The sequence below is a fragment of the Epinephelus fuscoguttatus genome, linkage group LG6, assembly GCF_011397635.1.
Source record: "Epinephelus fuscoguttatus linkage group LG6, E.fuscoguttatus.final_Chr_v1".
In the NCBI taxonomy this organism is placed as follows: Eukaryota; Metazoa; Chordata; class Actinopteri; order Perciformes; family Serranidae; genus Epinephelus; species Epinephelus fuscoguttatus.
In genome coordinates this window covers 14,270,708-14,284,648 of record NC_064757.1, presented here as the reverse complement: position 1 = coordinate 14,284,648, position 13,941 = coordinate 14,270,708, and the positions used below count along the sequence as shown (strand labels likewise).

The 13,941-nt window shown below is 40.1% G+C and overlaps 1 protein-coding gene across 5 annotated transcripts in view; it reads left to right on the top strand.

Moving 5' to 3' along the window:
• The window catches only part of ncor2 (nuclear receptor corepressor 2), a 108,120-nt gene that overhangs the window by 35,661 nt on the left and 58,518 nt on the right, over positions 1–13,941 (top strand). For all 5 annotated transcript variants that reach the window (XM_049579067.1, XM_049579069.1, XM_049579068.1 and 2 more), the window contains exons 4-5: positions 1,532–1,709; positions 9,935–10,117. In XM_049579067.1, coding sequence (XP_049435024.1) covers positions 1,532–1,709; positions 9,935–10,117 — 361 coding nt within the window. The remainder of the gene's footprint in view (positions 1–1,531; positions 1,710–9,934; positions 10,118–13,941) is intronic.

Below are 13,941 nucleotides of genomic sequence, written 5' to 3'. Positions count from 1 at the left end.
TGATGATGTGATTATGTAAGTGCCAACCCTCTATGGAGATGAGGAAGTGTGCAACTGAATGAGTGAGAAAAATGTGTACGGGGGGAGTTGTCACACACCATCTGGGTATTAATTTTGTCCCCCTATTTTTCGAGGTACTATTTAGGCAATCAGTCAGATAAACATCCACAATCTATTTCTTTCCTCAGCATCCCATGACACTTTTTATCATGCAGATTTAGCCCTGCTTATTACACAAGTGATATGACGTAGTATCTCTCATAAAGTCTAGTCCTAGGATGGTCTTGATTGTTACACCAACCCACCAGCACCCCACTGAGCAGACACAGGCTCCATGCTCTTTGGCACATAAAGAAACCACACACTAGGCCATTGTGGGCCTGGACCAGCAATTATGGTTGTGTTTTCCTTCTTCTCTTCAAAAGCCACTTCCATTTTGACACTGGCAGCAAAGTCACTGACATTCTGGCATCTGCCTCCAGGGCAGACTTGAGAAAACCGTTCCCTCAGACAGAACAGAGAGCCATTTACAAGTGGGCTAATAAAATTTCCTAAATCTTAGTAGCCAGTGCAGTTAACATTCAGAAACTGTCATTTGACGACACACCAAGGGTCCATTTTACTGGTGCACTTTACTGTGTTTTTATCCACTCCCCCCAATGATGAACACATGCAGAATGTGGTTTATACTTGCACCACACATGCAGCAAATCAAGACCAGATCACATTACAGTATAGTGCTTCCCCCTCCTCTGGTCGCTGTTAGCTTAATTGTTAGCATTCCCGGCCATCCAGATCATCTCTAGTTTTGGGGTACAGTATAGGGTGTGCCATAGCTCCTGCTGCAAGTCTAAACAAAGCACTTTTTTGGCTTTGTGTGTGTAGCCATTGACTGCCCAGCAATGACTGCAAAACCTCACACAAGAGCAGCTCTACCATATGCTGCTAAATTTAAAACCATTAGATGGTAGTGTTACAGTGAGTCACCATTTCCAATTTCCCTTTCTTTCCACTTCCCACTACTGAGTGACCCATTACATGTTCCCATTTTGCAGAAAAAGTGGTCTTCAGTGATTACTTTATGATGATTCTGTTTAAACCAAATCAAGCCAGCTGGCGTATGTGTGTGCCTTGAACACAACAGTAAAGATTTAGGTCAGCCTGATCTCCGGCTGTAACTGTCATCTTGTGCTTTTGTACAAATGTGTCTTTGTGTGGTTAAATGGAGCCTGTATAAAAGGGATTTGATTAGGCCATCATGATTAAACAAAACCTGCACCAAGCCTCGGCTCTCATTCAGAAGATCAATATTGTCTCATTATTATTGATGTCTTCACATCTCTCATTATTTAACCTGGGTATCAATTTGAGGCGACACATATAATTAATTTTTGTTTGTTTATTTTGCCTTGTGTCCATTGATTTGCTTCGTCATGTCTCATTCTGTTTGCTCCAGCTATTACCTGAATATGCTTTGGAAGTTTGTTTTCTAATAAGGTCTGGATTTGTATTGTATTCTTTTCTGTTGCAGAGGACAAGAGCAGCATATCCGCTATGATCACATCTACCTGCAAGAGCCCAGCGGCCAATCTGAGGTGGAGTATGCAGAGATCAAAAGGCCTCGTTTAGAAATGGGACCAGAGTCTCTAATGAGGCCCTCATCCCACCGGCCTCAACTGCCTCTGGGAGGGGCTGAGGATATGGCAAAGGTCAGTATTCACAGTGAAGTGCAGTAGAGCTGGGGCAATATGCCTATCTACCAATTGAATACTATCATGATACTTGGGGGTAGATTCCATATGTATTACGATTTTTAAGTATTGTGATTTGATACTGTGATTTATGGTGATTCTGTTTACTTTTTTAACACTAGATCATGTGAAAAAGTGGAGTTATACACTTCTACAGACTGTATATCATGAAACTTGATTCCAAAAACAATGCACATCACATGTCAGTCAATATTTATTTTATTTCCGCAGCATTGATAAGTGGTAAATAATATTCTTATTTTACAAATTTAATCCAGTGAAGTACTTTGTGAACTAACATTAATAGAATGGATAAAATAAATATAGATATAGAATAGAAATATAGACTTTTTGTAGTAAAGTTAAACTGCTACATTTAGCTGTCCCTGATCATCAAGCTTGCAGCGCTTCCCATTAATACATGTATTTATGGTGACTGCTACAATATCGACACTGACTGCCACTTACTGATTTTCTATTTATTGTAATCTTTCTAGTAATTAAAATGGGTAAAATCTTACTTCATTGTAGAACTGAACGCAGCACATTGATTCGCTCAGCCCCTCGCCTTGCTCTCGCCCTCTCTCTGTCAAACCTCAAATGAAACAAGAATTACCTAGCTAGCCACCCCGCAGTCCCTCCACCTCTTCCCCTTGCTAGGAGACTATTTGCGGGAGGATAGCAGGTGGACTCAATAGCAGCTGTAGCAGCTGGAATTCAGTCAGTGCAAACCCGAGTGCTGAGGTTCACAGCAAGCTAGGTCTAATCTGTGTAAAGGCAGCAACAGAAAGTTTGCTTATCCAGCAGGTGGTTTATGCTGGCTGAATTTGAATTGCTAATGTAGCAGATGAAGGTCTGTATCCTTGGACCATCCGTCATATTTTGCTTTCTTGCTCTCAGCTTTGTTTTTGTTTTTCAAACAGATATGACGTCACATTACTCGTAGATTACCCCAGTAAAAGCAGCAACGTCGTTCCACCTTCACATTTGACTTAAATTCAGGCATTAAAAAATTTATTGAGAAATCTTAAAAAAAAGAATCATGATACTTTAGTGAATCGATTTTTTTCCCCTCACCCCTAAAATATAGTATATAATATTGACAGTTCGTGGTATATTACAGCTAGATGGTCAACAAGCAAATGACCTATAGTCAGTGCTTGAATCGGCTATGGATAATAGCCAATAAAGTATAAATTGTATACATTGTGATAATAGAGGGCTGAGTGTATCACAGTGTTTTTGAATTAATACTTAAATGTCCGTAATTTGGCAATATTTTGGTTGGTGCCTTCAGGAGTCTGACATTTAGAAGCAGATTTTGAAAAATTGGGAATACTTTTGTCTTAAAGATATTATGACTTTATTCTTGAAATTTTTTATTTTTCGATTAATCCTGCCAGCCTCCTTCAGAGCTTCAAAGGTTATTATTAGACATACCACACCAGAAGTCGCAAAAAGGAGATTCTACATTGTAGGAGTTGGAGCACTGTGAGCAGCAGTGGGAAGACTGAGGGAGTTGTGAAACAGCAATTAATAAATAATTGAGCTGACCTAGATTTCAAAAGACTGAGGATGAAACTGTGTGAACTGCACATCAAAACGACTTGCTCACAGTGCAGAGCTGCTGATGGGGAGGTGTTCCTGACATTACACAGAGTGCTTCAAACTGCCAGGGGAGGCAGACAGCCAAGGAATGGTAAATAGATACACCAATAATGAAGGGAACAGGAAAAAAATAACACTGGCTCTTAAGCTAGAAGGGAAATATTCAGGAATGCCAGTAATTCCCCTCGGACCACAGAAGGCCGTAAACCCATTATATAAGTCATGTCAGATGCGATCACTGCATGGAGCAAGTGCACCAAATGATAGTGGGGAAGGAGGCTGAGATGTAACTGAAAATAAGGCAAAGGGCAAGTGTAGAGAGGCACAGATAGAGGTGAAAAGGGAGGAGTAGCAGACAATGGCCAACAAGAAAAGAGGGAGTAGGCTAGTATCAGACAACGCTGACGCTTGCATCATGACTCACATGGACAGTGAATCAGAGGACAAAAGCAACATTTTATCATTGTACACCATTTCGCAGTTGTCTGGAATTTTTTGGCTAAAAAGGGAGTAACATCAGATTGCTTAACATGGTTCAAAGAGTGAGAAGTGCCACTGGTTATTGTTTATACTGTTGTGGAAATCTGTATGTGACTAGTACCCCATTCAGACCAAAACAGTGATGCTGTTCAAATAATAAATAGGCTGGGCTGAAATACTCAGTATTACCTTGTTGCAGATAAATCAGTATATGGTGCCGCCTCTTAAAGTTGATGAATGAGGTCATTGGCTGAGAAGACCCTGAGTCAGCTCGCAGTTTGGCATTTGACTCACTGCACTTTCTTTCTTTCTTTCTTTTTTTTTTTTTTTTAATTATTCTTAGCTGTGTCATTGTACACAGAGCAATGCAGGAGCAACAGCAGGGCAGGCTGTAAACTTTACAAACTGAGTCTACCACAAAACTAACTGTGATGGAAGTGGATAAGGGTAATGGAGAACCCAGGACAGCATGTGGCTATGCAACACAAGGCCAGGCAGTGCAACTCTGCGGTGCTGACTGTCAATATGGCTGGCTAAACTACTTTTGAGTGAGATGCAGGCACCACTTCTTGTACTGCTGTCCAGTGTGACTGAGTGTTTTGCTGACAATGCCGTCAGCAGCCCGGCAGGAGGGACGCTCTGGAGTGCAGGATTTTATAACTCCACTATGACCAGGACACACGCTTACACTTTCTGTGTGTCTGTGTGGAAATATTTTCACATCACAGATGTTGAACAAAGGCATTAAATTGTGAGTCTTGCAGGTAAAACACCAGACTAATTTAGGCAAAGCTCAGAGTTTAGAAATGGGTGGTTGCTCTGAGTGAATAATACATTTCTCATATTTGTAGACAAGGTGTATTGAAGAAAATACACAATTAATGTTGACTGAAAAATATCTATGGTTAAGAAAAAGCATAAACTACAAACGCATAACAAATTAATATACCAAAGACAGTTATGTCCTGCTCTTGTGGAGCTACACTGCAGACTGAAGTATCTGCTAACATTGACAACCTGAGATTACCCTGTGACAGCTGGCTTTAATGAATTGGTTACATTTTGTATTTTATAAATATTTTGACTGCTGTAGATAGAGCATCTTGCAGAATGTCACATGCAGGCCTATACAAGCTTTTACACAATCTCCTGAACACCTCCCACCACACAAACTAATGTATGTTCTGTAATTGTAGTCATAATACCAGCAGCTCCGTGTCTGGACTAATGGCATTAGCACAAGATGTTAAGTTATGAGGGACAATGCATGCCAGCAGTTAACACACATTGGCTTCAGCAAGACAAGGAATCTGCAATGTTTTGTTGTGGAGCGTATGTTCATCGGAGTATAGAAGAACCATGTCACATGCCACTCAACACTCAAATACTGAGTATTGCAGCCATTTAAGAGGACTTGATCCACATATTTGTGTGTGACATTTGAATCTCACTTGTTGCAATTGTAAATAAACTACTTCATAAAATTATGTGCTCAATTTCATTGTACAAGGAAACAAGTCATTATTCAAAAATTATTTTCGAGTCGAATGACTGACTTGATTTCCCTCATTTTCTCTGTCTATCTGATTAATAAGAGTTTTTGTCACAATAGCTGCAAATTCCTGAAAATAATCAAAAGTTGCAACCCAGCATTGAGAAGCAGTAATCCACATTTAGTAACTTGGCATAGAGTTGACATATATGTTCACAACCAGTCTTTGGCTCAAGAAACTAAACATAAAAAAAGAAAGCAGCAAGCACAGACCGCAAAAGTTGTTGGTGACATTTCAAGTTCACAGCACAGCCGCCCACACAATTCAAAGCAGTTTTCTTGCATTTTAAAGATTTTCATTTTACTCTAAATCGTAACCTTGTATAAACCAAAGAGCCCTAATGAGACCAGTCTCACTCCATATTTTGGGACCCTATGATTCCCACAACATAGAAAACAAGGGCAGAATTGTGGACTTTGATATAAAATTGATTCTACTGTAAAATGCGGAAAATGGGGGGCTTTGCCAAAATGAGAATGCAGTTTATAAAAATCTTGCTGCTATATTGTGGTGTTAATACGGACACGCCGCTTCTGTCTTCTGCTCTGCGTGTTTCTCCAAAAGCTGGGCTAAGCTCCTTCACACATCCCAGCACGGCCGCCAACACCGGGCTTGACCACAATGGTCTTCTCGGTCAGCCAAGCTGGGTCAAATCCTGTCCTCTTGTGCTCCTTGAGTCGCCCAGAGGCAGCGTCTTATGTTTCTGTATCTAGCCAGCCGCCCTTGCATTGCTGTGGTCAAACCAAACCAGCTGCTACTAAAATTGAAGTGCACCTGTATTCTGACCTGTAAATGCATTGAAACAGCCCAGGATACAAATATGACCATGTGTGCCTTTCAGAATAAGGTGTAAATACATATATATTCACAGGAAGTATAAAACACCTTACCTGCCTCCCTTATAAATTAAGGAATCCCTCTAAATTGTTAAATTGTTAATTGAATAGTTGAAAATAGTGCTAAAATAATGCAGTGTTGTTTTACATCAGTATTCACTGATATTCATTCAATTTTGAATATTTTCTTATAAACTGTTGAAATTTTATTCCTTCACCACATTAGTAGACACTCTTTCTGAAGGCAAATGTGCTTAAATCGTGAAATACAAATTCAGAAAAATTAAAAAGGAAAACATGGAACCTGAAAAACAAATGGATTTCACAGGGCCCCACATATTGTATTCTTATTTTCTCTAGTTTGAATTATTTCCCTTTTTGATGAGATTCAGCTTTGAAACCTCAGTCACCTCAGTTTCTGTAGCTTCATGCACCTGCTGGGGCGTACTCTGCATAAGAATGGGATTGATTCCCAAAGAGAGCAACTATTGTGAACTATGATGCACATTCTAGCGTGAAAACAGGATGTCCAGGGCTTTATTCAAGTGTTGTCTGGAATGCATACACTTAAGACTACATGACTCAGTGACACAGGCTGGTGCTTACTAAACAGAACACATTTACACAGACACGCTACAACACCCAGAGGTATTTAAAAAAAAAACCTGATGCATGCACAGTCCGAGTGGAATGTTCTAAATGTGACCAGGGTCGCTGAGGGCATATAAGATGTAAGCTGTGCTGGGCCAGCAGCTTAGCTATTGGCCTGTGCTCTTTTCACACTATGTCACAGGTGTAGTAGCTGTTGATGTGCTGTTGTACTGTTGACAAGTACAGAGGACAATGTAGGGCACAAGAGCAGAGGGAAACTTAACACTTAATGCAGACTACTTTTGACTTCATAGTTCTGCCATACCATCAAACCCCTCATGGTTAAACTCACTCTCTAAACATTTGCACACACTTAACTATCCTTGAGTTCATAGCAGAGCAAAGTGGTGCCAATAAAAATAAAATCACAAATGCCATTACCAGTCGACAACTGTAGCATCAAAGGCAAGAATGAAAGGAATTTAAGTTTCTCACAAAAAACCTCTTAACTGTTGAACACATGATGACATTTTTCTTTTTCAAGATTACACTGTAAATCTCCTCTGAAATCCTTTGGGATTGTGATGACCATGAACGCAGGTTGTGTAATGTTATCTGTTTTTTACATCACCATGATTTTGTCCCCTGAGAGATTTCTGGCACGCAGAGCAGTAACACACATCTCAGAAGGGTAGTGGTGTTATTTGCACTCAAGGACGTCGTTTTAGACAAAGTCGAGCCATCCTAGGAGCTGTTTTTTCCCTTCTTCATGTTGATGTATCGTGAGTTTTTGCGACTAACTGGATTTGGCAAACTTGGGCTTCTTGATCTAGGACAGCCCCTCAACATCCTCTGGCACTGACATTTTCAATCACAGCCGGTCTGTGGGGCTATAATGCAGCCTGCCTAGTCCAGATTAGCTCACTTACATAACCTTCATTTCAGACGTTTAAAAATAACGCAGAACAAAACCCAAGCTGGATCACACACGCAATCATTTATGGAGGCTATAACTCAAGAATGCTCACATACATGCAGAAAGTAGGAATATACATTACTCATACTACACTGAACACTCAGGTGTCTGTAGTAAACCACTGAAGGTACTTTCAGTTAAACAGCTCGACTGGTGATGACTCAAGAAAGGTTGTCTTGCCTGATAAATTCCAGTTTAAAATGAAACACTAAAATGGTTGACTGTCATCTAAATAACACAAAGCCGAGAGACGCTACAGTCATTGTTACAGCTGTACCAGTGTTATTAGCATAGTTAACACACGTTAGCCTACCCTGCTGAATGAATGAATTTGTTTTAATTAATCCACAAACCTCTGGATTTAATAGCTCATATGTGTTTGAGCAAGATATTTGTTCATGTTTAAAACTTAGCGCAAATTCGTATTAATCAATCAATTAGTTATTTGTCACATGGAATTAAACAAGATACAGATACAACTCCAGTGAAATGTGATCCCATCAGCTTATTTAACTTGTGCACTGTCGTTTAATTTTTTTTGTGTGTCTTCTTACATTATTGGCTGCTGCAGTGTAATTGTTTATGTTTCCGTGTGGTTCTGGTAATCCATGTTTTATATAGCAGTGATCCACAGCAGGAAAGGGACATCACCTCACAATTCTCCTGTTACACCAGTCCTTATTCATTGTAAAGCACATGCCTCCTCTCCTCTTGCCAGAGTCCTCTGCACTGTCAGATAGCCAGGTCTGTGTTCTCTGAGACGTCGAGTATAAAGTTGAAATATTTTGTGGGAAAAAAAAAAAATAAAAAACAAACACATACATTCTATAGTCTACTGTGCATTACGATATTGCTCTGCTGCTGATATGGTGGTATCCTCTTCAGACTGTCAGACTGACACAGAACACTGTTATATACTGAATGAGGCACAGTTGAAGTGGCTGTGTGCTGCTCTTCATCAGAGGTGGAATAGCAAAACTAACTGAAAACACCGGTCCCTTACTTGATTAACACACGACGCAATTTGTCCCGTACTTTTGTGCACAAATGTTAGAATGAGAATTATTGCAAATAAGTTTAATCAGATATTGGTAGGAACACTTATGTCCTCCCGAAATATATTTTTTGGGACATTTCCCCACTAGGGTTGCAATGATATGAGATTTTAAGATGAACTAAAGCATACCATCGATTAAAACAAAGCATATTTCCCCACCAACCTTGGAAAGTTATGTGAATTATTCTGTTAAACAGAGGGGGTGGTCCAACACTGTACTGAAGAGGGATTTCCATATGAGTGTATGTTCACAGAATGTATATGCTGGTTTTTGAGTACTGTAGTGTACTTGGAAGATCAGAGGTTTGACGAATCGCTTCTCTCTACTCTGTCATCAGTACAGCTGCTCAGTTGATGAGCCGCACTGTGTATTGTGTGACTGACAGCCACACACCATTTCTATTTTTCTGCCGGAAGACATGGCTAATAAGTACCTCCTGAATTTGATCTGCACACATGTTGTACTACCCTCCAGATTTCCCTCCTACACTCTCAAATAGAGAGTATTTCACATTTCAAACAAAGTCTCTTAAACAGAGCCAGCTGCCAGCGCTCTTGTGCATATTCCTGGCAAGGGAGGCTGTGACCTCATATTCATTAGTGTCGTCTAGTGTCACTGAGACACTACACTGGCTTTCATTACCCAGAGGACTTAATTACTGGCGTTTGTTACCTTCCCAAAGGATACACAGACTGTGTTTGGATGATTTCTTGTGGAGTAACCTCCAGGCCTTGCAATCAGAGGAAGACAGGGATGTTTTCAACAGGAGATAGAAGTGCACTGTGCAAGTTCAGTGCTCTGAGATGGTCAAGCCATATCAAGAGGGTCTTCATGCTCCTTTGTATGTCAGATACCTTACACCAACCTGCTGTATGTTACCAGTTTTATCCAAACATTAGACTTCTCTTGTCACATGAAATTCTTTTTTTAATTTTCCTCTTTGTCGTCATTCTTCCTTCTCCCTTTGGATTTTAATTACATGAATTTATTGTGTGACCTTTGCTAGAGTGTAAAATTTATCATAGTATACACATCTTTTACATCTAATCATGTCACCTTTCACTCTGTTGTCCTTCTGTAGGACCGTGGAAGTGCCATGGGGAAGCTGGAGCCAATCTCTCCTGTGAGCCCGGTTCATATGGACCCTGACTTGGATCTGGTGCCGGCTCGCTTCTCCAAGGAGGAGCTCATCCAGAACATGGACCGCGTGGACAGGGAGATCACCATGGTGGAGCAGCAGATCTGCAAGCTTCGCAAGAAACAGGTCAGCACACCTATGGATTTGGTCATAAATTTGAGATTAGATTGGCTCGCATTGTGTTTATAGATTGCAGACCGATGCTATCTTAAGTTTTCCTGCTTAGCTCCCTGATTTTCAGATGGATTTATGCTGTAGATGCCTTCGGGTTTGGAAATGATTTATATTTCTGCCTGAGATTTAAGTTGTTGACTGTTGTGGCTGGATGGATGTGTTGGTGGGAGCGTATGCACCAGAAAGGCTTTGCAAACGAGATTATAAAATACATCCTTGTCTGGTTACCGAATGTGTTTACATTCGTTCATTCACTTTGGTATAAGAAAGTAGCAGTGTCAACAAGAATGGATTTCACAGTGGATGCCGGCTTCCCAGATTGCAAAATGTATATTAACGACTGCTTTGCATGCAGTTCAATATGACCCACCATTTTAATATTTGTAGTTATGATTTATGTCCTTCAGAGCTCTTTTTCAAAGCAATTTTGTTAACAACCTGTAAGGTGAGATGATGTGTGACAGGTGAAAGTTGAGTAGACGCCACTAAGTGATGTCACTCATCTGCATTCTGCACATATTTTGACCAGGCAGGCATGCCTAACAGAATGATGAGGTACCTTTATCCGTCATGCTTGTAGATGTCGGAAGTCTTTGCCAGCGCTGGCATCCTTGTTGAATTTTCTTAGTGGCAGTGTTTGGCTTGTTTGAAATGCTCATGTGTGGTTTTCCAGTGTGACTCTCCCTGCCAGGCTCCAGTTGGCATCAGTGCAATAAAGTCTTAAGCAGACTTTGCTGTGTTGTAATCACTGTATTCAAGTTCTGTAGCTGTTTCTTGCTCAATGTGCCACGATTCTGTACACGCACTCCTCCAGGCAGCTGCATTCCCCTTTCTCTCTGCTCTTCTCTCTTTGGCTTTTTATTTAGGCGAAAAGTAGGTTAAAAATATATAAGGCTATAAATAACAGCTTCCCTGGGGGAGGAGAAGGATTATGGTGGAGGTTTTGTGACTGCTAAACCACTCATATCCCTGCCACACTATCTCTGTTTTGGCCGTCTGCCATGTTTAGTAGAGAAACTGTATGGTCGAGCTTGCTCTTTTCCACCCGAATCCCTCCCCCACCATCCATGCCGTTATGTTACCACAGGGGTGTCCAAGCTATTTTGAAGGGGGGCCAGATTAGATAATGTGAAAAGACCTGGGGGCCAGCTCCTTGTGGCATCATGTGGGTTAATAAAAAGTCACATACAAATGAGACAAATGCAGCTGTTTTTAACTGCCACTGTCATTCAGTTAAAAAGTATTAAACTTTCCATTGCTCCTGAAAGCGGTGGCCCTCACTGTCAGCTTTATGCTTCTTTGCTGTGGCCATGTCTGCTAACTAGCAGAAAATGTCTGCTGCTAGGTAACTATTTGTTTGCCTGTTTACCATCTGTTTATAAAAACACATCTGCTCCACCTGCATATTTCCTAGTTGGTGTATTTCTACAAAGAAATGATACCCTGCCATCATGAGATTAACAGAAACAAAAGAAGTGAACTTGCCTGATTGTCTAATATTTCGTGAGGGGCAACATGTAGTATATTTTGAGAGACAAGCTTGCGAGCCATGTAAAATCGGTCCGAGAGCCACGACTGGCCCCCAGATCGGACTTTGGACATGCCTGTGTTTTCATTCTGAATACATAGTTATTTTTAAAAAATCATTCAAAAGTAGCCTGAGGTTAATGTTCTGATGACGGCTATGTGTGGTGTTCTCAGTCTCAGCTGACAGTAATAAAGTGATATAACTCTTGACCATTAAATTTTACTGACATTTTTCCATCTCTTCACTTTGTAGAATCCAGAAAAGAGCAATAAAGCTTAAAATTTTGATTTTGATAAGCTTGACCATGCTGTACTTGAGAGAGACACATTTCAGGGGGTATGTTCATTTCAAACCCCTAGCTGACCTCCAAGTTACATACTAATAACACAATTGCAAGGTGTTTTTGTTTGTTTGTTTGTTTCCTATTTTTGGTCCACCAGTTATTGTTGTCCACTACAACATTTCACCTGATGAAATGGATGGTTGCCAGATGAAAATGAGAAGTCTGCTATTTGAGTGTTTTGTACATTGCTCTTTGTTAATAGACTTAATAAATCTGGGTATTTTACCTAATTACAGTAGGAACCAAAATAAAGCTGGTTATTAGATTCCAACCTCAGGGTAGAAACTTTTGAATGATTAAGAGGCTAAGCCCTGCTGCTTACAAGCATAAATCAAGACCACTCCATTCAGCCTCCCTCAATACACACACAGTGTTTTTATGGATGTTCTTTTTACAGTCCGACTCTTTTCAAGCATTAAAACATCTGGACTAATTAAGTGGCACGGTAAAACTTTATTTAAAGAGTTGTGGCAGAGGTAGTGGATGGGCGGAGGTTAGGGCTTAGGTTACCGCCAGCCTGTGTCATGTCAGCCAAGCTCAGGGTGGTTGGTTTATTTTATTTTACTCTGTGGTGGGTTTGGAAATGAAGGGGGAGTCGTCTCTATTGGAATGTGTGTGTTTCCCTAACTAGATGCTTATCCTGGCCTTTCATGGCACATGATGATCCATCTTGCTCTACTCTCATGTGGATCCTCTGGAGGCCGCCTTTCCCCCTCCTGAAGCCCCTGACAGGAGATGAGAAGGAGGGGGCTGACTTAACTGTAGATCAGCTATATGCACGCCACTCAGCAACACTTGCCCTCAGCCTCCAGGCGGCTAGTTACAGCTGAATACACTCAGCTTTTGTCTCAAGCTTATAGCCTGCACAAATAGAGACTTTGTCCAAACATTTTCAGGCAAATTAAGATGTCAAAAATTTAAGTTTTTTCTTCTTTCTTTCTTTCTTTCTTTCTTTCTTTCTTTCTTTCTTTCTTTCTTTTTGGCATTACAAGGCTTGCATGTTCACTTGAAAAGAAATACATTTTTGCCGATAGTTTTGGTGTAATAGTCAAAGTTATGGTATACATAGCGTTTGAAATGCATTTGTGAAAATAGTCAAAGATCTAGAACATCTGTTTATTGTCTTTGTATGGGGGTATGGAATTTATTTTTTTTCTGATAGCAGCATTAAATTAAAATGTAAATTCAGTTCAGTTCAGGCACTTACTAGAAGGGATGTACAGATCTGGTGCTGATATCTGGCAGAATTTGAGTCAAGTAGCTGGAGCTGGGATTAAAGACAATGGGGCAGATATATTTAATTCAATTAAATTCTATGTTTACAGTTTCAGCTGCTCTATTATTTTATATTTGAATTTTAATTCCTACTTACACTTAACGTTTACAAAGAATTGTAGTTCCTGATGATTTTGAATTTCTATTTATCAAGTTTGTTTGCACTAGTTTGTGACTGAGTTGTGATTTAATGCCGACATGTTCTCATTTTGTGCAGTTGTATTGTTTTAGATGGTAATTTTAATTCCTGTTCAAGTTTTGACCAATTTGTTGCTGCATTAACAAGGTTTACACTTTGTTTTTTATCAGGTTACTGGTACAAGATTTTTTATTTTACTAATAAATAATTCAAGAAATTTCATGTATGTACTTGTTACATTTAGTTTCACAAAGTTAGGAAAGCAATGTTTAAGTCAAGTCTTACACATAAATGAATGATCCCAGTCACTTTGACAGAGTGAGGCATACATCTTAATAATAACTGGTATCCGATTGGTACTCTGTATCAGCCAATACCCAAGGCCCAGGTATCTCCCATTTCCTTTTATGTGTCTTATCTTCAGATATAATTGTACCAGAAGCTGTGCAGGCTGTTACATATTGTAGTTTGGAAGACTGAGAAAGACCAAA